We start from the raw sequence: 22500 nt of genomic DNA on the forward strand, positions 1-22500 counted from the left end.
CAAAAAGTTCTCTGTCAATGCGAATGACAAGCTTGTCGAGTATAAATAGGGAACCGGCCAGCCCGTATTTTTTACAAGCTGTGTATTTTTGAATGAGGCGGGCAAAAGAAAGGGTACACCGGTATTGCCGTCCTGTGCTGACCGAAATGACACTGAACCGGCACGTGTTTTAAGTGACGAGAACGGTGTGCATATGGGGTTTGCTGATGAAAATTTGCCGTGTGTGACAGTTGAAAATCCTGTTTGTGAGCATAGGCACAGGGTGAATGACGATTTGTTGAATCAAAGTTATAATTTTGTCAGCAAAGGAAATTGTAAAAATAAATCGCTATCTTTCATTCATTGGAATGTCAATGGACTGCTACCAAAATTACATGACAATGATTTTGTTTCGTTTCTTGACTCTTTTGACTTTATTTGTTTAGTTGAAACGTTTATTGATGAATTTAAGTCTTCTGCATTTTCTGGATATACTAGTTTCAGTGTACCTGCAATTAAATTTTCAGTAAAGGGGAGGCGATCGGGAGGAGTTCTGTGTCTTGTCAAAGATGTGTTTGTTCCATTTGTGAAGCAAGTTGATGTGAAATCAAACAGTTTTGGTGCATTAATTGTCGATAAAAATGTGTTTGGTGTTGATAAAGATGTATTGTATGTGTATTCTTATGTGCCACCTGAGGGTTCTCCCTATTATGCTCATTTTGACTGTGAAAATGGTATTGCGTTATTAGAGGAGTTCTTGACTGATTGTTTGTTAGCCTGCAGGGATGTTTATATATTGTTGTGTGGGGATTTGAATGGAAGAACTTCTAATGTCTCTCACTACTGTCAGAATGTTTCAGATATTTCAGAGTTCCAACATGTAAGCCACCCAGTTAGTGTTAATCGTTGTTCTGAAGATTCTGTACTTAATAACTATGGTAAATTGTTGTTGAACATGTGTACTGCCCTTGACTTGTGTATTCTCAATGGTATGTGTCATGGCGACCAAAACGGTTGCTACACGTATGTGTCAGACAGTGGGTGCAGTGTGAATGATTATTTTCTCATGTCTTGTGACCTGTATGCATTGTTGTGTGATTTATGTGAGGTGCGAGTGTCTGAAAGAATTGATTCAGATCATATGCCTGTGGAACTTCATTTTAGGAATATTGGTGCTGAGCTGGAAAATACAAAGTTAGAAAATGACTTTATGTTGGATAAACTTGTGTGGAATGAGGATTATGCTGATGTGTATAATAACAATATATTATCTGAAGAATATCAAGAAAGGATTAACTTTGCAATTAATCTTATTGATGTTGATATAAATCAAGCGTTAAAAGTGTTTAATGAATGCATTAAGGACGCTGCTGAATGTATGAAGAAACAAATATGTGTAAGGAATAAACTGAAACAGAAAGACTGGTTTGACGCAGAATGTCGCAGCAGTAAAAGAAATGTTCGCATGCTTCTTAACAAATTTAGACGCACATTAGATGCTAACGATCGTAATTGCTTTAGGAAGGCCAGACGGGAATATAAGTATCTGCTAAAGAGAAAGCAAAAACTGTTTAATGCCTCTTTGCTGTCAGAATTAGTTACTTCGATTAAAAATCAGAAAGATTTCTGGAACAAAGTTCGTAATATTTCATTGAAACGAAAACAGCCTGTTAACAATATTAGTGAAGATATGTGGTTTGAACATTTTAAGACTCTTCTTACAAAAGATGTTGATTCTGACAATGAATTTCAGTGGGAGCAAGGGGAAGGGGAAGGGGAAAATTATTCAAATCGCCCGATTTCAATAGACGAAGTAATGTTTGCTGTACGTAAAATAAAAAGCCGTAAAACTGCAGGACCAGATGGCATAATTGGTGAATTGTTAAAGTATGGTAGTAAAACTGAATCAATTCTGAATTTTTTTGTAATGTTTTTTAACTGTTTATTTAACAGTGGTGTCTATCCGGAGAACTGGACCGAGTGTGTTGTTTTACCTCTTTACAAAAAAGGAGATGTGAATAATCCCAGTAATTATAGAGGTATTTCTCTTTGCGATATTAGTAGTAAACTTTACAGCACTATCATTAATCATAGATTGCAAGAATGGGTAGAAGACAATAACATTACAGGCGAATACCAAGCAGGTTTTAAACGGGGCTACTCTACTGTGGATCATATGTATACTATAATGGCTTTCGTTCAAAAACAATTCTCTTTAAATCGTAAATTGTATGTAGCTTTTATAGATTTTGAGAAAGCCTTCGACTCTATAAATAGAACAATTCTTTGGCCGATTCTTTTGAAAGCTGGTGTTCATGGAAAATTGTTGAAATGTATAATGAGTATGTATGCATGTGTGAAAGCTCGGGTAAGGTGTGGGGGTAGGATGACAGATTATATCCAGTGTACTTCTGGGGTGAAACAAGGTGATGTTTGCAGCCCTATTCTGTTTTCTCTTTTTATTAACGAACTAACCACTGAAATTATTAGAAACGGAAAACATGGTGCTCAGTTTACGGGTGATATTTTAGAGTTGTTTATTCTTCTTCTAGCAGATGATGTTGCGTTAATTTCTGAAACTATTATTGGTTTGCAAACACAATTAAACAATCTGTTTCGTTCTGCAAATTCACTTCAGTTGAAAGTAAACATGTCAAAAAGTAATATAATTGTTTTTAGAAAAGGTGGGTATTTAGGAATTAGAGAAAGATGGACGTATGGCGGGGTTATAATGCCTGTAGTGAATGCATATAAATACCTAGGAATATATTTTTCAACTAAGTTAAGTTTCACAGCTGCATGTAAGGATTTATCAAGTAGAGCTAAACACGCATTACTTTGTATTATGAAAAAAATGATAACTTTAGAAAATCATTCTTTTGAGTTGCTTATGAAACTATTTGATTCTCAGATACAACCTATTGTTCAGTATGCAGCTGAAATTTGGGGTCTGTCTAATGCTGCAGTATTTTGTGAGAATGTACATTTATTTGCGTTGAAAAAGTTTCTAGGAGTAAGTATGAAAACGCCTAATGATTTGATCTATGGCGAGACAAAAAGATATCCGATATATATCAATTCTGTGACGAGATGTATCTCTTACTGGTTAAAATTAACACAAATGGAAGATTTTAGGTTGCCAAGAAAAGCATATAATATGTTATATGATTTGGATGTAAGGGGTAAGAAAAACTGGGTATCAATGGTGAGAATTAAGTTATGTGAAATGGGATTTGGTTATGTGTGGTTACAGCAGGGAGTAGGGGATATAAATGGATTTATCCGTACATTTCGAAATAGATTAATTGATTGTAGATGGCAAGTATGGTCGTACCACATTCAAGATAGCGATCGATTTGAGTTTTATAGGCAGTTTATTTCTGTGCATTCACTTCCGGTTTATCTGTCAATGAAGATGGATAGGCATTTGAAATGTATTATGACAATGTTTAGATTTGGCATTTCCGATCTCTCTCTTCATCGTTATCGTTATAGTAAATTGAATGATCACGATATTATTTGTCCCTTGTGCAGATGTGCTGAAGAAAATGAACTTCATTTCGTGTTACGTTGCCCTGCCTTAAATGACCTTAGGCTACAGTTAATTCCACAAAAATATCATAGACATCCATCTCTGTTTCGACTTTCCTTGCTAATGTCATCAACAAATGAAACCATTGTAAAACAGTTCGCTATATACTTGTATAAGGCATTCAAAATCCGCAGTTTGATATGTGATTAATTGTGCTTTTTGTGTGTGCATGTGCATTGCTAGAATTGTAGTTAAATGTTTTCTGTTCCACATTGTTCTGGAATGTAACAATTTGTGTTCACTGATCCCCTTCATGAGGGGCTACGGCCTTTATTGAATAAAAATGTTCGTTCGTTCGTTCGTTCGTTCGTTCTGTCTCCGTCTCTTTCTCTCTCTCTCTCTCTCTCTCTCTCTGTGTGTGTGTGTGTGTGTGTGTGTGTGTGTGTGTGTGTGTGTGTGTGTGTGTGTGTGTGTGTGTGTGTGTGTGTATCTACTATGTTTTTCTCTGTCTATGATACAGTAAAATGTTTTGGGACATAAGTCATTGCTCGTGATTTTCATGTACTTTCAACAAACGTTTGGCTTTGGAAACAGGCCAGTTAAGGAAAATATCACACACAAAAATGGTTTGAATGAAAAACTGTTTTGTTTGCACTGCGTTGTAGAAGTTCCAACACGTACTGAAAAAAAAATGGCAAAGGCATTTGTTTGCCCTCTGGGTGTCAAGCAAGGTGACGTTTTTTCCCTTTATGTATTGTTTTCCCTTTTCGTTAACTACTGACTAACTAAAGCACACTGAGTGGTAGGCATCGTATTCAGCTGTCTCCTAACATTGGTGAATTAAACAAATTAGTATTTTGAAGCTGAGATGCGATTTTTCACACAGAATAATCGGTGTTCAATCAAAGCAAATTATGATAAATGATGTTGCCAAAGGTTTGGGATTGGTTGTTCCACTGGGAAATATACAAATCAAATACCAAAAACTAACTATGTGATCTTCCGTAATGGCGGATACATTATTGCATCAAGAGAAACAAATATAATCTAGATATCAAGAACGGAAGACTGTAAGCATGTATATGAACCAGAACAAACGGGGCCTGGAATGTTCGCAATGTTCTTAAAAAAAACAATTAGGGGTCGCTTCGGAAACACAGGGTGTTGGAAACATTAAGGGTATTTATTACAGAACGTCAGCATCAGGTGTCTCATTAGTTAGCTGAAGGTAAGTATGTACCACTCGACAGCCCCCCCCACCCCCTATTCCACCCCCATCCCACCCTTCTCCTCATCCCCCATCCTCTCTACAACTCTCTGCGAACAGCACAACTCATGGGCTTGCACTCTGTGTGTGGAGCTTCAAATTCAAGATTGTTATTACCACCATGCTCTGTTTTGCATTGTTCGCACAGACATTAGGAAAAGAAAGACGAAAAAGACAGAGAGGAGGGGAAAGATTGATTCATTGAAGAATGTTCAGCCGAAGCCTGATCCTACGACCTGCCATGTGCATTCAACAATTCAAAGCAACATTTGACAAAAGACGTAATGAATTGAGGACATTATGGGAGACAGACAAAGACAGACATACAGACAGAACACAGAGAGAAACAGAGAGACAAACAGTCTATGCTTTTAGTGTCTCTATTGTGATACCAGACCCTCTTATCTCTCTGTGATTCTAAGCCCGTACTTGCCAGAACAGAACATTGAGGTCTGTCGACTCCTCTCAGCTAACGTGTTCCTCAAGGGGGTTGGAGGAGTGGGGGGTTGGGGGTGGGGGGTGGGGTGGACAGGGTAACGAGATGGGGGTGAGAAGTCAGAGAATTGACATGTTTATATGGGTCAGACTGACTGGCTTGTAAAATGAGAGAGGGAGACAGACAGACAGACAGACAGGATCAGAGGTGATTTCTTTCGCAGTTCTGTTATCCTCTCTGTGTGTGTGTGTGTGTGTGTGTGTGTGTGTGTGTGTGTGTGTGTGTGCAACAGGAATCCTGGGCTTTATCGGCTGCATGGTGTACGTCGGCATGATCAAGGAGGGAAACTCTTTCTCAATCCTTATCGCCGCCATCTTGTTTGACTCCAACACCATGAAGAACGACCTAGACTGGGCCTTCTACCTCGCTGCTGTCGGCAGTGGCCTCGTTGTCATCGCCGCCATCCTCATCGCCATCACCAACAAACCTTTGGACGTCCAGCCCAACACAGGGGGGATGGTGATGACACCAGCCACTGCTCAGCCGCAGCCCTGCGTCGTTCAGCCAGGCAACTATCCTCCGCAGCCCTACGTGGCTCAGCCAGGCTACTATCCTTCGCAGTCCTATCCTGCACCAAAGGCCGGTTATCCGGCTGAGTAATGGGTGATGAAAGAGCTAGCACGATACCGATGACAAAGTCCCCGCCCCCCCCCCCCCCCCCCCCCCCCCCCCCCACGCCCCCCGTCCCCTCCGCACCCTATTGGAGCATGGAGGATTACTGCAAAATAATATTTTCGTGCCCAGAACAAACATTTCCAAATACACAACAATGTCACATAAAAGTTGAGAAACCACAAATGTCTTTTTAACTCCAAAAGTATAGCTAGGCAACATTTGCAAATCTAATCATCTTACTTACAGCTAAAATGACTTTTTTGCCTCCTTTGAGCATATCACAAAAATTAAAAACCGATTTTGGAGACAAATATTTTTTTGAGGAACATATCTATTTCGTAACTGATCATAACTGGGACATTCCATTATAAACTGAAACTCATCACCAATCACAGACATGTTACAAACCTTACAAAGCCGTAACTCTCGTGGTATGCCTTTGTGTCTCCCTGTTTCTATTTCCAGCTTATGATTACTACTTCGAAATCTGAAGAAGCTGATAACGTAATTATCAGGCATTTGACATATATTTTTCTCTACCAAATCCACTTTTGAAATTTCGATAAAACAACACTAGTTCCGTAACACTCTGACTCCCTCATGTCAGACGCACACGCACGCACGCACGCACGCACGCACGCACACACACACACACACACACACACACACACAGTACTGATACAAATATATGCGTAGTATAGGCTTTTTGTCAGGTGCTAATATCAGAAATTTGTACAAGCATTTGCTGGGTTGATAGTGATCGAATATGAACCGACTCTAGTGTCCTGCTCGCATGAATTTTAACGCTGTGCTTCTTTAACTTTTAGAGTTCCACGTGCAACTCGGGCGAACTTTAAGTTTTACTGATTATGTATCCCATAATCCCATATCGCAGCATGTATGATTTTAACATTATATTACCGAACAATATGCCCAGTCATTGAAAAATGCCAAATCCACTTTCATAAGAATGGTATTTGAGTTCTTTGAAGATTCGCTATTGAAAAAGTATGCCACTTCATCTTCCAGGCTTTGTCTGCAGCGTGATTAGTGCATCTGAATTGAAAGAAACTGAGAACGTGCACTTATTTTAAAAAGAAGAATGAAAGTCAATCCACATAAAAGTTGTGACCGACGGTTCCTGTATTATGCGACTGACGGTTCGTGTATTATACATTAAAGTTTCTTTAATGTCATTTACCACAATCTCTGACACTTGAAAAATTGTGAAATGAATAAACATATCTTCACGATCATTTACCACAATCTCTGACCCTCGAAAAAGTATGAAAGGCATAGTATTCATTTACAGATTATATATATTGTTTTATAGAAGACTTCTTTTAGTTCTCCTTTTTGTACTTTTATATCCATTTTATTTGAAGCCCCTGCAGTTATCTAATTTTTTTTTATCATAATGGTGTACATGTCTGTTCATTGTGATATGTTTCTCACTGGGGAAATCATGTCTGAAATTTCTGTAATGTGAACACACATGCTGCTCTGTTCCATTGCTTCTTTCAATGTACGCTGAAAATTGTCATCAATGCCTTGTTGACATCTTCACAAAAACATCCATGAATGATTGTCAGTCTCACATATAAACGTAATATAACTGTAATAATTTCTATCAAAATTGCTTGTGTGCTTTGTACCCATTTAGAAGAATAACCACGCGGTGTAGGTACAAATTTAGAAGCACCCCCCCCCACACACACACACACACACACACGCACGCACGCACACACGCACGCACACACACACACACACACACACACACACTTTTCCCCTCTTGCATTGAAAGTTATATTTCTCTCATTGAAGCATTATGTTTGACAGAATTTTGTACAAATCACATATGTCACCATAGGAAAATCACATCCTTAACACTTTAGGCAGTTGCTATGAACTTCAGTGACAATTAACTTGCAAGGGTATTTCTATTTCATAATACACAAAGAACAAAAAGATAGAATGAAAAAGTAAAAGAAAAACAACAAAAAACAACAACAACGAAAAAAACAACTAATTATCTGTCGTTAAACAAAAGAAGAAAAAAAAGAAAAAGAAATGGAAATAAAAATAAAAACTGGCATGTATGAAAAACATTCGACCCCTTTACACGTTTAAGAAACGTCTGTAATCAATGTCTTGTAAGACAACCATTTTGATTTAACTCTTTCCATACGAACGGCGAAAGAGACGACGTTAACAGCGTTTCACCCCAATTACCATCATCAAAATATTGCAAGCGGAAGGCTCTTATACTGAAGAGGTGAATGTTGACAAAGAATACCACAATTCTGACGACGGAAGCTAAAGGTTGGGTCATTGAGACACCCACTGGACATCCGAGGGGTCTGTGTAGAGAGGAGAAGAGAGGACTGGCCGTACTGCGTGAGTTAAAGTCTTGAATGTCAGATTGCATTATTGCATTGTGTTCTTCTGTTTTCTAACGCCAGGAAATACACCTTTCAAACCCTGCTAAGTTGGGCATGCATTTGTCAAATTTATATTTATAAATGTACATTTTTCCAAGAAATATTAACAGCCCGAAAACTGTATCAGTGCACACACTTTGAGCAATGGCCAAACAGTACCATGCTTTCAGTTATTTTGATATTGGTACATGTCACACATTTCACCCTCAGTAACTCTTCAAAATTATGCCAGAAGTGTTTTGAATGTTGGCATCTCCAAAATATGTTGTCCTTTTTATTGCTACAAAAATCACAGTAATCCTCATTTGCAACCCCCTTTTCTTTTCAGGACAATATTAGGTCTATGGATTCTGTGTAATATGTGTGGCTAGAGCCATTACAGCTTAATGTCTTGAATTTTGCTTATTTTGTAAAACACTCCTTTCCATGAAATTTCTGTTTTAATTTTCTCAGCCCACTTTGAACAAGACTTTGGAAGTTTGTCAACTAATACCAGAATGTCATAGAATAATCTGGTTCCTTTAGGTACTAAATATATTATTTTCAACGTACTGGGGTATCATGTGCACATGTATTTGGCATGCTCAACTTTGTCTGTTGTACATATTTTGTAATGGATGTTTTACATATATCAAATGGTAAAAAATGTATATTTATTCCGTATTTCCAATTGAATTCTTCTTGTGTGGGGAAAGTTCCGTTACAGTAAACACCCTTAAAAATGTATTGTTTATAATCCATCATGTTAGTTTCAATTCTTATATTTTCATTGAATAATATTGATTCAGAAAGTAGTTCAGTTTGTAACGTGGCTTTGCACGACTGCCAAACTGACTATGAACGTTAAACGTATGCTCACAATACAAATCATCTTGGGATCTTTCCTTGGCAAAGCCAGGACCATATTTTTCTATTTCGGATTAAAGAAAAAGGGTGGATACGTCTCTATAGCAATATTTCTCCACATGTGTTTGGTTGTATTCAATTTCCTTATCCAAGAGAGTATAAGTGCTTAAATATATCTTCTAATATCTGGTACATTCATCCCTCAATTTATTATACTTTTTGTTGCTGTGTTTCTGTTTATCTGATCTTGTTTGTCATTCCATATAGAAAGGAAACACATTTTTTAAGGTTATTTACAAAGTCATCTGGGGGGTTAGGAAGTAGAATCCATGAGAAATTTCAGCACAGCAAACCTCCCAAGAGGGGTGATACTTCCTTTAATCTAAATTCTATTTTTTTTTCTAAATAGAGTTCTTACTGCTGAAAAAATGTTCTGCATAGTTGATCTGCTCATATTTTTTTAATATTGATTGTAAACCATACCCCAAATATTTTGAACATTTTTAGGATTCCATGTTATATTCATGTGTTGCATGCATTTTGTTTCTGAGTTCTTTTCACTACCTAACCAAATTGCTTGTATTTTATCAGCATTCTTAAAAAGTCATGAGACATTTCCGAAATTTTGAACTATTTGAATGAATCTTTCAAAAGATAGTCTGTCCCCATTATTCATTAACTGAGCGTTATCTGCAAACTGAGATATTTTGTGTTCTTTATTATTTATATTAACTCCTTTTATATATTTTTCTTCTCTAATCATAATTGCTAATATTTCTACACACAATATGAAAAGGTAAGGCGAGAGTGGATCTCCTTGCCGACATCCTCTTTTTACAGGAAACCAGGCAGCAACCTGTCCATTTGCTACTGCTGGTGATTTCATATTTTTGGAAAATGTTTTTATCCAATTACATATGTTTTCTCCAACCTGTATGATTGTAAAACTTTAAACTTTAAACAGAAAATTCCAGTCCAAAGAGACAAACGCTTTCTCAAAATCAAAGCAAAGTAAAAGCTCTGGTCGTGGTTTCTTATCCAGATAACATATATATTACTCTTATATTGTCTCCAAGGTATCCATTAGCAACAAATCCAGTCTGATCTTCAGAAATTGATTTTGGAAGTATTTTATTAATCCTATTTGCTGTGCATGCAGCTCCAATGTTATATAGAACATTTAATTGTGAAATTGGTCTCCAGTTTTTTGTATTCCTTCTGTTTATCAGGCTTTGGGATACATGTGATGAGTCCTTCTTTCTGTGTAGCTGAAACATACACTGCCCCTAAATAAACATCGTGAGTTTGCAACAGCAAAATTCGCTGTAAGATACACTTCCATGATAGAAAATTTCATTGCTGATGAACTGATAGTAAGATCTGACACTGATTTATCAAAAAGAGCTAAAGCCATTTCATCACAAGAAACAGTTGCAACTTACACTTCAAACTTGTTAAAGAATCGTGTCTTAACATCAAAGAGTTAGCTGTAAAACCACCTTACACTCCTATTCCTTTATGGAAAATGATATTTATAATTCTGAAACAAAAAAGGAGAACAATAATGATATCACAACGAATACTGTCAGAATGCACAAAGCAGAAAAAATACTGAATCATCTCCATATTATTTACAGATGGATCGATTCTTGATGACAAAAATGCTGGTGCGGGTTTTTCTATTCCTGCTTTTAAAGTTGAAAAATCTTACTTTATTGGAACGAATTTCTCTATATTTACAGCTGAGCTTATTGGTATCATAATTATAGGCTTTGAACTGCTTGATGAGCCATCAAATAGTTTTCTCTAAAATAGCATTATGTGTTGATTCCAAATCAGTACTTTATGCCCTGGTATCATTTAGCCTTGAACAAGACCTGATTTAGTTATTGAGACAAATCATTTGGTACATTGTTTGAGGATTAAAGGTACTGATGTCGGTTTTAGTTGGGTGCCTTCTCATGTGGGCATTTATGGCAATGAAAATGCTGATAAAGCAGCTAAAAGAGGAACACAAGATTTTAGAAAAGTCGACAAAAAACATGTCCGTCTTTCTGTGAAAGAGGCAAACACTCTGCCAGAAAAGTCAACATGGGGACAATTTCATAAACGATGGAAAGAAAAGTTTTCAAAACAGAAAGGGGCCTCGGACATATTATTAAAGAAAAGATGCTGAATCCATCAGTTTATTATACAAGGTTAATAGCCTTTACTTTCTTCCGTATAAAACTTGACGCGCTGAAGACAAAATATAGTAAAAATGTGATATGCATATGGGGTAAGCAGTTTGGCTTGCATCATTGTTTGCTTCACTGTCAGCAGTTACGCACCTTCTTGCCTAAGTGTTTCACAGAGAATACCTATTGTGCTGACGATTTTTTGGAAAGTTATTTCAAATGAGGTTCTTATGGTCAAGCTTTCAGAGGCATTAGTTTATAGCCCTATTTCTGTATTCATTTAATGTATTTCAGAACTGTGTTCATGGTTGTTGTCCCCCCCCCCCACCTGTTGTTATTATCATTATTCAATTGTTACTGATAAATCTAACTGCATGTTAATTATGCATTTTTCAGTAGTTTTCTACCTTCTCTGCTTTGCTGAATTCCTCCCCCTCCCCTCCCCCCCCCTTCCCACCCTACCCCCCTCGCTCCATTTCTTTTCTTGTTCCACTTCAAACCATCCAACAAACTAGCTCTGTGCTTGCTCGCATCTCTCCCACCCCCTACCTCCCCCGACTATCACCACCCCATCCTCCCCTCTCCCTCCCCCCCACCTCCCCCGACCATCACCACCCCATCCTCCCCTCTCCCCCCCCCCACCTCCCCCGACTATCACCACCCCATCCTCCCCTCTCCCCCCCCCCCCCACCTCCCCCGACTATCACCACCCCATCCTCCCCTCTCCCCCCCCCCCCACCTCCCCCGACTATCACCACCCCATCCTCCCCTCTCCCCCCCCCCCACCTCCCCCGACTATCACCACCCCATCCTCCCCTCTCCCCCCCCCCACCTCCCCCGACTATCACCACCCCATCCTCCCCTCTCCCCCCCCCCCACCTCCCCCGACTATCACCACCCCATCCTCCCCTCTCCCCCCCCCTACCTCCCCCGACTATCACCACCCCATCCTCCCCTCTCCCCCCCCCCACCTCCCCCGACTATCACCACCCCATCCTCCCCTCTCCCTCCCCCCCCCCCTCCACCGACTATCACCACCCCATCCTCCCCTCTCCCTCCCCCCCCGCCCCCTCTCCCCCGACTATCACCACCCCATCCTCCCCTCTCCCCCCCCACCTCCCCCGACTATCACCATCCCATCCTCCCCTCTCCCCCCCCCCACCTCCCCCGACTATCACCACCACATCCTCCCCTCTCCCCCCCCCACCTCCCCCGACTATCACCACCCCATCCTCCCCTCTCCCCCATCTCCCCCGACTATCACCACCCCATCCTCCCCTCTCCCTCCCCACCGTCCCCCGACTATCACCACCCGATCCTCCCCTCTCCCCCCCCACGACTATCACCACCCCATCCTCCCCTCTCCCCCCCCCACCTCCCCCGACTATCACCACCCCATCCTCCCCTCTCCCCCCCCCACGTCCCCCGACTCTCACCAGCCCATCCTCCCCTCTCCCCCCCCCCCACCTCCCCCGACTATCACCACCCCATCCTCCCCTCTCCCCCAACCCACGTCCCCCGACTATCACCACCCCATCCTCCCCTCTCCCCCCCCCCACCTCCCCCGACTATCACCACCCCATCCTCCCCTCTCCCCCCCCACCTCCCCCAACTATCACCACCCCATCCTCCCCTCTCCCCCCCCCCACCTCCCCCGACTATCACCCCCATCCTCCCCTCTCCCTCCCCCCCACCTCCCCCGACTATCACCACCCCATCCTCCCCTCTCCCTCCCCCCCACCTCCCCCGACTATCACCACCCCATCCTCCCCTCTCCCTCCCCCCTACCTCCCCCGACTATCACCACCCCATCCTCCCCTCTCCCCCCCCGCCCCTTCTCCCGACTATAACCACCCCATCCTCCCCTCCCCCTCCCCCCCCCCACCTCCCCCGACGAATGTTCATCAACCCCGAAAATGGAGTATGGCTGCCTACATGGTGGGGTAAAAACGGCCATACACGTAAAAGCCCACTCGTGTACGTACATACGAGTGAACGTGGTAGTTGCGGCCCACTAACGAAGAAGAAGAAGAAAAAAAAATTCGTCAAATGGTTCTTTCTTAGATACTTACATTACCGGTGATTTAACAGTCCAATCAAAACTATACGTGAAAAATTCGCAATGTCGTTTTTTGGTTTTTTTTTGTTTTTTGTTGTTGTTTTTTTGTCTTTTTTTCCCTATTGAAGTGTATACTAATTGTATTTGTGGTTAGTGTTGACGCCAAAACAGCGTTTTATTGGTGTTGAAGAACTAAACGACATTTTGGGGTTTTCAACTGAAGACAACTTGTTTTGTATGTTTGGTGTTAAAAGAATATTGAATACAAGACTCGGAATGATGCTTTGTCGTTTTGGTCTTTAAAAATGAATTCACGTCTGTCATATTTTCTGCATGCTTTTTGCGTCGCTTTGTGAAACATTCTGATTCCATAACACTGCTTACGCTTGTGTGGATTTTTGTTTTTTTTTATGTGTGCTCTTTCCGTCAGCTGAGAAATTATAACGGGAAAAAATCTGGATTTTTTATCATCTTTTTGTTGTTGGTGCTGTCTCTATCGTTCTAAATCTCAGTGCCAATGAATGTCAGTGTGTGTGTGTGTGTGTGTGTGTGTGTGTGTGTGTGTGTGTGTGTGTGTGTGTGCGTGTGTGTGTGTGTGTGTATGTGTGCGCGTGCACGTGCGTGTGCGTGTGCATGTGAGTGTGCGTGCGCGTGCGTGTGCGTGTGCGTGTGCGTGCGTGCGTGTGTGCGCGCGCGCGTGTGTGTGTGTGGTTCTTCACATCGTGACAGCCGTCAGTTGGGTCATAAACGTTAGCAGGTTGGTTATGAAATACCGAGGTCCATTGCTGTGTGTGTGTGTGTGTGTGTGTGTGTGTGTGTGTGTGTCTGCGTGTGTGTGTGTGTGTGTGTGAGAGAGAGAGAGAGAGAGAGAGAGAGAGCGCTCGTGCGCCCGATAGCGACAATATTCTGAAGCAGCGTGACAGTACTCAGAAAACAGCGCAGACATCACACGCTGCTCGCTGCTCAACTTGCAATAAATAAATGCTCGCCAGCATTGTCCAGGCGGCCTTCTGGTCAGAAAGCATGCAAACGATTCACCGACGTTCACACGGCACTCACGCACACAGACACACACACGCGCGCGCGCGCGCGCGCGCACGCACGCGCACACACACACACTCGCACATACTCTCTCTCTCTCTCTCTCTCTCTCTCTCTCTCACACACACACACACACACACACACACACTGTACAGTTTGGTCAGGAAGAAAGGTACTCTACATCAACACCTGTACTTAGTGACTACTGCCTCTGAGTCTATCTTGAGTGGGACAGACAGACAGACAGACACACACACAGACACACACACACACACACACACACACAGAAAGAAAGAGGGAGAGACAGAAAGAGACACAGAGAGAGAGAGACAGACAGACAGGGAGAGAGAGAGAGAGAGAAACAGGCGGACAGACAAACGGATAGAGACAGAATGAGAAGCAAAGATAGAGAGAGTGAGGGTGAGACAGACAGACAGACATGCGGATAGGCAAACAGACAGACAGACGGACAGACAGACGGACACAGAGACGGGTAGACACAAATAGAATGAATGAATGAATGAATGAATGGATGAATTGTTTATTCATTTATAGGCCATTGCCCCTTATGAAAGGGTGTCACAATTTCTTCATAAACATTGCATCGTGCATTGAAAAATGACATTCGTTCAGATAATATAAATATAACATACCTTAATTTTAAGTAATATTTATGTCCTCACCTTAGTAATACATGATACACATCATGAAACATATTGTATTCAAATGACATTTATACACTTAAATGATATATGATATACGCTAAATGATAACTCTTACATGCGTAGCTAATGACACTCAGTTACGTTATACACATCGTCCGTATGTAGTCGTTACTGGATACACTAAGACATAAGAACAGATCGGAGCTTAAACGATTTATACAGATAAATTGATAGGTTTCTAATAGTTTGTTCATGCGCTGATGCCATAAGTAACGACAGTCTAAACTGACTTGGGAACTTAAAATATTTCAATGGTATGTACTGTACTCTTAAATTATACAAGACAGGGCAGGACAGAACAAAATGCACCTCATTTTCTTTCTCCATCTGGCAAAGTGGACATAATAAGTCAGCCTCGTTCTGCATTCTATAACGATAACTATGTTCAGCAATATCGGAAATGCCCAGTCTGAATCTTGTCATTGTATACCTTAAATATCTATCTAGATTCATTAGTAAATATGTTTTGATATCAGGTATAGTACAAAAAGTTCTGTAAACATTAAATCTTTCACTATTTTTTACATGAAAGTCCCATTCTTGCCATCTACACAGAATTAACCCAAGTGTAGAGCTGAAGCTGCATGATATAGACTATTAAGCTGTGTTTGTAAACCAATAATAGTTTCTGATAATAAAGCAACATCATCAGCTAATAATAATATAAACAGTTCAAAATAATTAGGCATAAACATAGCACCATGCCTACCCTCCCTGATCACTTCTAATGCTAATTCATTAATGAATAATGAAAACAGAACAGGACTGCAGACATCGCCTTGTTTGACACCGCGGGTACAATTAATATAGTCTGTTAGCTTAGCACCACATCTAATTCTGGTTTTAACATTGGTATACATACTATAAATACAACGAAAAATCTTACCTCTGATACCGTTTTTCAAAAGAATAGGCCACAATAAATTTCTCTCAATGGAGTCAAATGCTTTTTCGAAGTCAATAAAGGCAACATATAATTTGCGATTAAAAGAGAATTGTTTTTGTACTAGTGCCATCAACGTAAACATATGATCAACAGTCGAATAACCCCTTTTAAATCCTGCTTGATATTCACCCGTCAGATTATACTCATTTATGAATTCTTGAAGTCTGTTATTTATAATAGTACTATACATTTTGCTACTTATATCACACAATGAGATACCTCGGTAATTACTTGGGTTATTTAAATCACCCTTTTTAAACAAAGGGATTACAACAGAATCTGTCCAGTTTTCTGGAAAAATACCCTTATCAAATAATGCATTGAAAAGCTTTACGAAAAAATCAGCCACTACATCCCCAACATATTTCAACATTTCCCCGATAATTTCATCTGGTCCTGCAGCTTTACCATTTTTTAAATTTCTGATAACAAGTAAAACTTCTTCTTTGGATATTGGTCGGTTCATGGAACTAATGTCCACAACACTATTATCATTATGGTTTTGATCATTTTCATCTTCAGTTATAAAGCTTTCATTTGCAGAAGTCTGTAATTCAAGTAAACATTTGAAATGTCTAAACACAAATAGAGAAACACAGAAAGAGCGCGCGCGCAAGGGAGAGAGAGAGAGAGAGAGAGAGAGAGTCAGACAGACAGACAGACAGAGACAGAAAGAGAGAAGGTCAGAGACAGAAACAGAAGGGTAAGAGAGAATCAGAGACAGAGACAGAGAGAGAGACAGACAGACAGACAGACAGACAGAGACAGAAACAGAAGGCTAAGAGAGAGAATCAGAGACAGAGAGAGACAGACAGACAGACAGAGACAGAGAGAGACCCATAGACCATGACAGACAGAGAGAGGGCCAGAGACAGAGACACAGAGAGACAGAAAGACGAAGGGAGAGACAGAGACAGAAAGAGACAGAAAGAGAGAGAGAGAGAGAGACTCAGAGACACAGGCGGACAGAGACAGACAGAGAATGGGGGAAACGCCCATGTTTCTGCCGTGCCTTTCAAGCGGGTAACGCTCTCTCTCTCTCTCTCTCTCTCTCTCTCTCTCTCTCTCTCTCTCTGTGTGTGTGTGTGCACACATCTCCACAACTGACTTCATCATCATCAGTTCGCTGCCAACACACACGCACAACGTCAGTGGGAAAGCTCTTGTCTCGTGACACACACACACACACACACACACACACACACACACACACACACACACACACACACACACACACACACACACACACACACACACACACACACACACACACACACACACACACACACACACACACACACACACACACACACACACACATCCAGAGAGAGGGAGAGGGGAGAGAGAGAGAGAGAGAGAGAGAGAGAGAGAGCAACAGTATTGAACCACAGCTCGCGGTGAGCCACCTATGATCCATCTTTCTTCTCAGGCTGTACGTCCTTCTGTCGTTCATCGCTTCCTTTTCTTTTTTTCTATCAATCTTACACACATACTGGTACTGGCACTAGTGAATCAAGGAATTGCTGCTCGTTAAACACAACACGGAGTATCTTGATATTTTTTTTTTCTCTCACGGAATCCGACCGCCAAGAAAACGTCGTTGTCGTCAATGTGTGTATATGTGTGTGTGTGTGTTTGTGTGGATAGGAAGCTGGGTTTGTTTCTGTTTTCTTGACATACCCGTGGTTCTACCCTTCTGAAAAGAATTTTATTATTAAAAAAAAAAATTACTCAGTTTGAGATATAAAAAAAGAAAGAAAGAAAGAAAAAGAACAGAAAGAAAGATATTATGGTGTTAGTTTTTGATTGTTGTGAGTGAAAGAATCGATTAGTGTTGTTGGTTGTTTTTTTGTTTTTTCCTTTCGGTTGAGTGTGCTGTTTTCTGCTCGAGTCAAAGTGAGACGCGTTTCATAGAAGGGCAGTTTTACTCTTTTTTTGTTTTTGTTTGTTTGTTTGTTTGGTTGGTTGGTTTTGTTTTTTCACGTCTACGAAAATGACAACGATTGACAAAGACACGATCTGTGAAGCTTACTTAGAAGTGCGAGATGATAATTCTCCCAGCAACTGGTGAGTATGTTTTTTTCTTTCTTTCTTTCTTTCTTTCTTTCTTTCTGTCTTTCTTTCTTTTCTTTTCTTTTCCTGTTTGAGGGTAAGGTATTACTTGTTGTTCAGTTCTTAATGATGATCAGGATGACATGTTCAATGTCACTGAATGACGATCAGGATGACATGTTCAATGTCACTGAATGATGATCAGGATGACATGTTCAATGTCACTGAATGATGATCAGGATGACATGTTCAATGTCACTGAATGATGATCAGAATAATAATTATGTTCAATGTCACTGAATGATTGACGGTAAGTCGTTATTTGTTCTTTTATCATTGGTGGTGATCATGATAATGTAGATTGAATGTCACTGAATGATTTATAGGAATGGATTTCGAGATTCTTTTTTTTTCCCCTCCATCCCTATTCCTAACCACCACCACCACCACCACCACCACCACCCTCAGCCCAAGCACAAACCCGTCTTTAAGGTTAAATGTTATACTAAGATTGTTTTTTGTTTGTTTGTTTGTTTTTTGTTTTGTTGTTGTTGTTGTTTTTTAAATACTTCTTCCACCTCTTTTCAAGAAACGAAGACATCTTGGCTTGGATTTATTATTCACCTTCTGTGTATCTATCTATCTATATATATATATATATATATATATATATATATATATATATACATTATATATATTTATATTCACGTTCTATTTGTATTTCTATTTGTAGGGTAGATAGGCCAAATTCCGAACGATCCAGTCGAAGCGCCAAGGTCAACGTGTGTATTGTATAGGTAACATGATGTGCGATCGTCAAATGTGGCTTCTCTGTTTTTGAAGACTTTCTCCGATTGGCTGCATCAGGAAAAGTTCGTCGACTCCTTCTGTTCAACAGTTGAAATAGCAGGGGTGCCTGAGGGTAAATGCGAACGGGGAAGTCTTATTGCGAACGATGGGTTTGGGTGCATGTGGACAATTGAAACAGAAGCAGGTCTTGAACTCATTTGAAATAACATATTATTGGAACATCGCACCAGACTGTTATACTGTTGGTTTTGTTTACAGAGAGAGAGAGAGAGAGAGAGAGAGAGAGACTCACACAGACACACAGACACAGCCACACAGACACAGCCACACACAGACACAGACACACACAGACACACACAGACACACAGACACTCAGACACACACACACACACACACACACACACACACACACACACACACACACACATTTTGAGAGCCCTCAGTAACTGTGCAGCATCGTTATCGTTCGCAAGCAGACTCACGTCAAAATATCCTCTGTTCGAATTGCAAACGCCACCTTTGGAGATCAAATCAGCTATTCTAAACCGTGTCAAAGTGAAAGTCCAACTACTTGCTTCCCTTGATTTTAGGATTTTGAGAACACGTTTGTGAACATGGTCGGCAGTGGTGCTCGAAGAGAAGAAAGAGCACGGAAATTCCAGATACTTGGTCTCAGAACAAGTGCGATGATTTGACGACGTGTGAATACCGTCATGGTTATTACTTGCAACTAGCCAGATATTCATTACAAGAAAGCCAGTGCCAGCAGCTCAATTAGTTATACAGTAGTAATACTAATAGTAAGTAATACTTGTGGAAGCAAGAAGAGTAGGTATCGGCGGTTGTCGTCATGGCAACAGCAGCAGATTCAGCACGTAATGATGGTATTGGTTGACATGTGGATGGGTGGTTGGGTGCATGTGTGCGTGAGTGTGTGTATGTGTGTCCGTTTGTTTGTCAGTGTGTTTGTGTATGCGCGTGTGTGGGTGCGTGCGTGCTTGCGTGCGCGCATTTATGTGTTTATGCATGTGTGTGTGCTTGCTAGGACTGCTTCTTCCTTTGTATAAGTGTGTGAGCAAAATGTGGGAGGGAGGAAAGGAAGGGGTGGGGGATCAGGAAGGTGGTAAAAGGTGAGGCGGATGGGGTTTGGGGATCCGGGAGGGGGGTGGGGGGGGGGGGGGGGGGGGGGGGGGGGGGGTGGCGGGGCAGCTGGTGAGTGTGAAGGGGAGGGGGTGAGGAGGATGACGACATGAGTTGTGTCTCTGAGGAGGATGACGACATGAGTTGTGTCTCTGAGGAGGATGACGACATGAGTTCTGTCTCTGAGGAGGATGACGACATGAGTTGTGTCTCTGAGGAGGATGACGACATGAGTTCTGTCTCTGAGGAGGATGACGACATGAGTTCTGTCTCAGCCATGCCACATACAACACTCACTTAGCCACACCGCCCGCTGCCGATGCTGTTGTTGCAACTGATGTAACTTGGTGGTGGTGGTGGTGAGTGTAACATGACTATTGTTTCCTGTCGTGTGGAGGGACTGATGTGCGCGTGTGTGTGTGTGTGTGTGTGTGTGTGTGTGTTCAGTCTTCCGTCTGCATAGTCAATGGCATCCCAAGCCACGGTGATGTCCATGTGTGTGTGGAGGGGGGAGGGGTACGTGTGTGTGTGTGTGTGTGTGTGTGTGTGTGTGTGTGTGTGTGTGTGTGTGTGTGTGTGTTTGTGCGTGTAAGTGTAAGTGTTTGTGTTTGTGCTTAATTACAGAGTACTTTCCCTTTTTTACTATCTGCACCAAAACGTTTGCAAAATAAATAAAACTTCCATGCTTAGCAAAAGAATTTCCTGTTTGAACAAAAAATGATAATAATGACTGCTCTTGTTGGGTCAGAATATCAGATCAAAGTGCCAAGTTTAGAGAATACCCAAAATAAAAATATAACAGTAAATGCAGTTTGCATATAATTAGGCTTCATTTTTTTTTTTTTTTTTTTTTGTGCGCATCCCAGGTGCAATATTGCTTTAAACAAGATGACTGGAAAGAACTGAATTTTTCCTATTTTTATGCCTAATTTGGTGTCAACTGACAAAGTATTTGCAGAGAAAATGGCAATGTTAAAGTTTACCACGGACACACACACACACACACACACACACACACACACACACACACACACACACACACACACACAGACAACCGAACACCGGGTTAAAACATAGACTCACTTTGTTTACACAAGTGAGTCAAAAATGGGTGGCGCTGTAGTGTAGCGACGCACTCTCCCTGGGCAGAGCAGCCCGAATTTCACACCGATAAATCTGTTGTGATAAAAAGAAACACAAATACAAATACAAATAAAGGGAGAAAGGTGGCAGAATGGTTAAGACGCTCATCTGTTCAATACAGAGTCCGTGAGGGTCTGGGTTCGAATCCCGCTCTCGCCCTCTCTCCTAAGTTTGACTAGAAAATCAAACTGAGTGTCTAGTTATTCGGATGGGACGATAAACCAAGGTCCTGTGTGCAGCATGTACTTTGCAACTCTGATAGGTAAACTAATATAGAATAGAACAGAATAGAATATGTCTTTATAACCAAGTGTACCGGGGTCACAAGGAATATTAGGGGGGATAGTACCTAACAAGGTACGAACATAAATTGAAAATCATACACAAACACAGATACGGTAGAAATTAGGATACATACAAGCACATATCAATATAAAAACTTGTACATACTCACACATGCACGTACTGCACACACACACACACACACACACACACACACACACACACGCACGCACACACACACACACACACACACACACACACACACACACACACGTTTGAACAGAAGCCGCATATTACATTTGGATGGGGATGATGACTGGATCTTCAGGTAGATGGTTGTTGATGTGTGCAGGCACTCTAGGTCTGACTGAGCGCGTTGGCTTACACTGCCGGTCAGTAGTAGTAGGCCTCCTTCGGTCATGGCTGACCATGGATAGAGTATATCCGACCTAATGTCTAACTGGGCTGTCGGCTAGGACCAGCCAGCGTCGCCTGTGACTGTAGAGACCGATGCGAGAGAGACAGTCTCTGTCGCAGCGATCACATGTGTAAGCTGATGCTGGTCTGTCGGCTGCCGTCCCTTTTCTGCGAGCTCGCTTTTCTGCTGCAGCAGCTGACAGTTTGTCCTCACCAATCCGATGCTGATCAGGCATCTGCCAATAATAGCAGATGTGGTGCATGAACGTGGGTTTGTCCGAACGCAGTGACGCCTCCTTGAGAAACTGAAACTGAAACTGTAAGTGAAACATGGTGACCAGAAACAAACAATCAGAAAACAACGAAAACTGTGCATTTGGCGACATCGTGACGAACTTTTACCAGCCGTGGCTGTGTGCAGGTATTAGGTACATCTGTCAGAACAGTGCTGCAAGGATTTACAGGGCGAACGATGACCTTATGGATGAAAAGTGATAGCATGTGATGACGACATTTGTCGACATTCTCGCCG

General features: G+C 41.4%; 2 protein-coding genes across 2 annotated transcripts in view; both read left to right on the plus strand.

Moving 5' to 3' along the window:
* Window positions 1-11198, plus strand: part of LOC143300219 (uncharacterized) — a 28626-nt gene extending 17428 nt beyond the window's left edge. Inside the window, exon 3 of the mRNA XM_076613794.1 lies at window positions 5507-11198. Within this exon, the coding sequence (XP_076469909.1) occupies window positions 5507-5874 (368 nt within the window). The 3' untranslated portion in view covers window positions 5875-11198. The remainder of the gene's footprint in view (window positions 1-5506) is intronic.
* Window positions 11199-17565: 6367 nt separating this feature from the next.
* The window catches only part of LOC143300708 (coactosin-like protein), a 16479-nt gene continuing 11544 nt past the window's right edge, over window positions 17566-22500 (plus strand). The window contains exon 1 of the mRNA XM_076614579.1: window positions 17566-18191. Within this exon, the coding sequence (XP_076470694.1) occupies window positions 18118-18191 (74 nt within the window). The 5' untranslated portion in view covers window positions 17566-18117. The remainder of the gene's footprint in view (window positions 18192-22500) is intronic.

Source organism: Babylonia areolata, chromosome 26 (genome assembly GCF_041734735.1).
Source record: "Babylonia areolata isolate BAREFJ2019XMU chromosome 26, ASM4173473v1, whole genome shotgun sequence".
In the NCBI taxonomy this organism is placed as follows: Eukaryota; Metazoa; Mollusca; class Gastropoda; order Neogastropoda; family Buccinidae; genus Babylonia; species Babylonia areolata.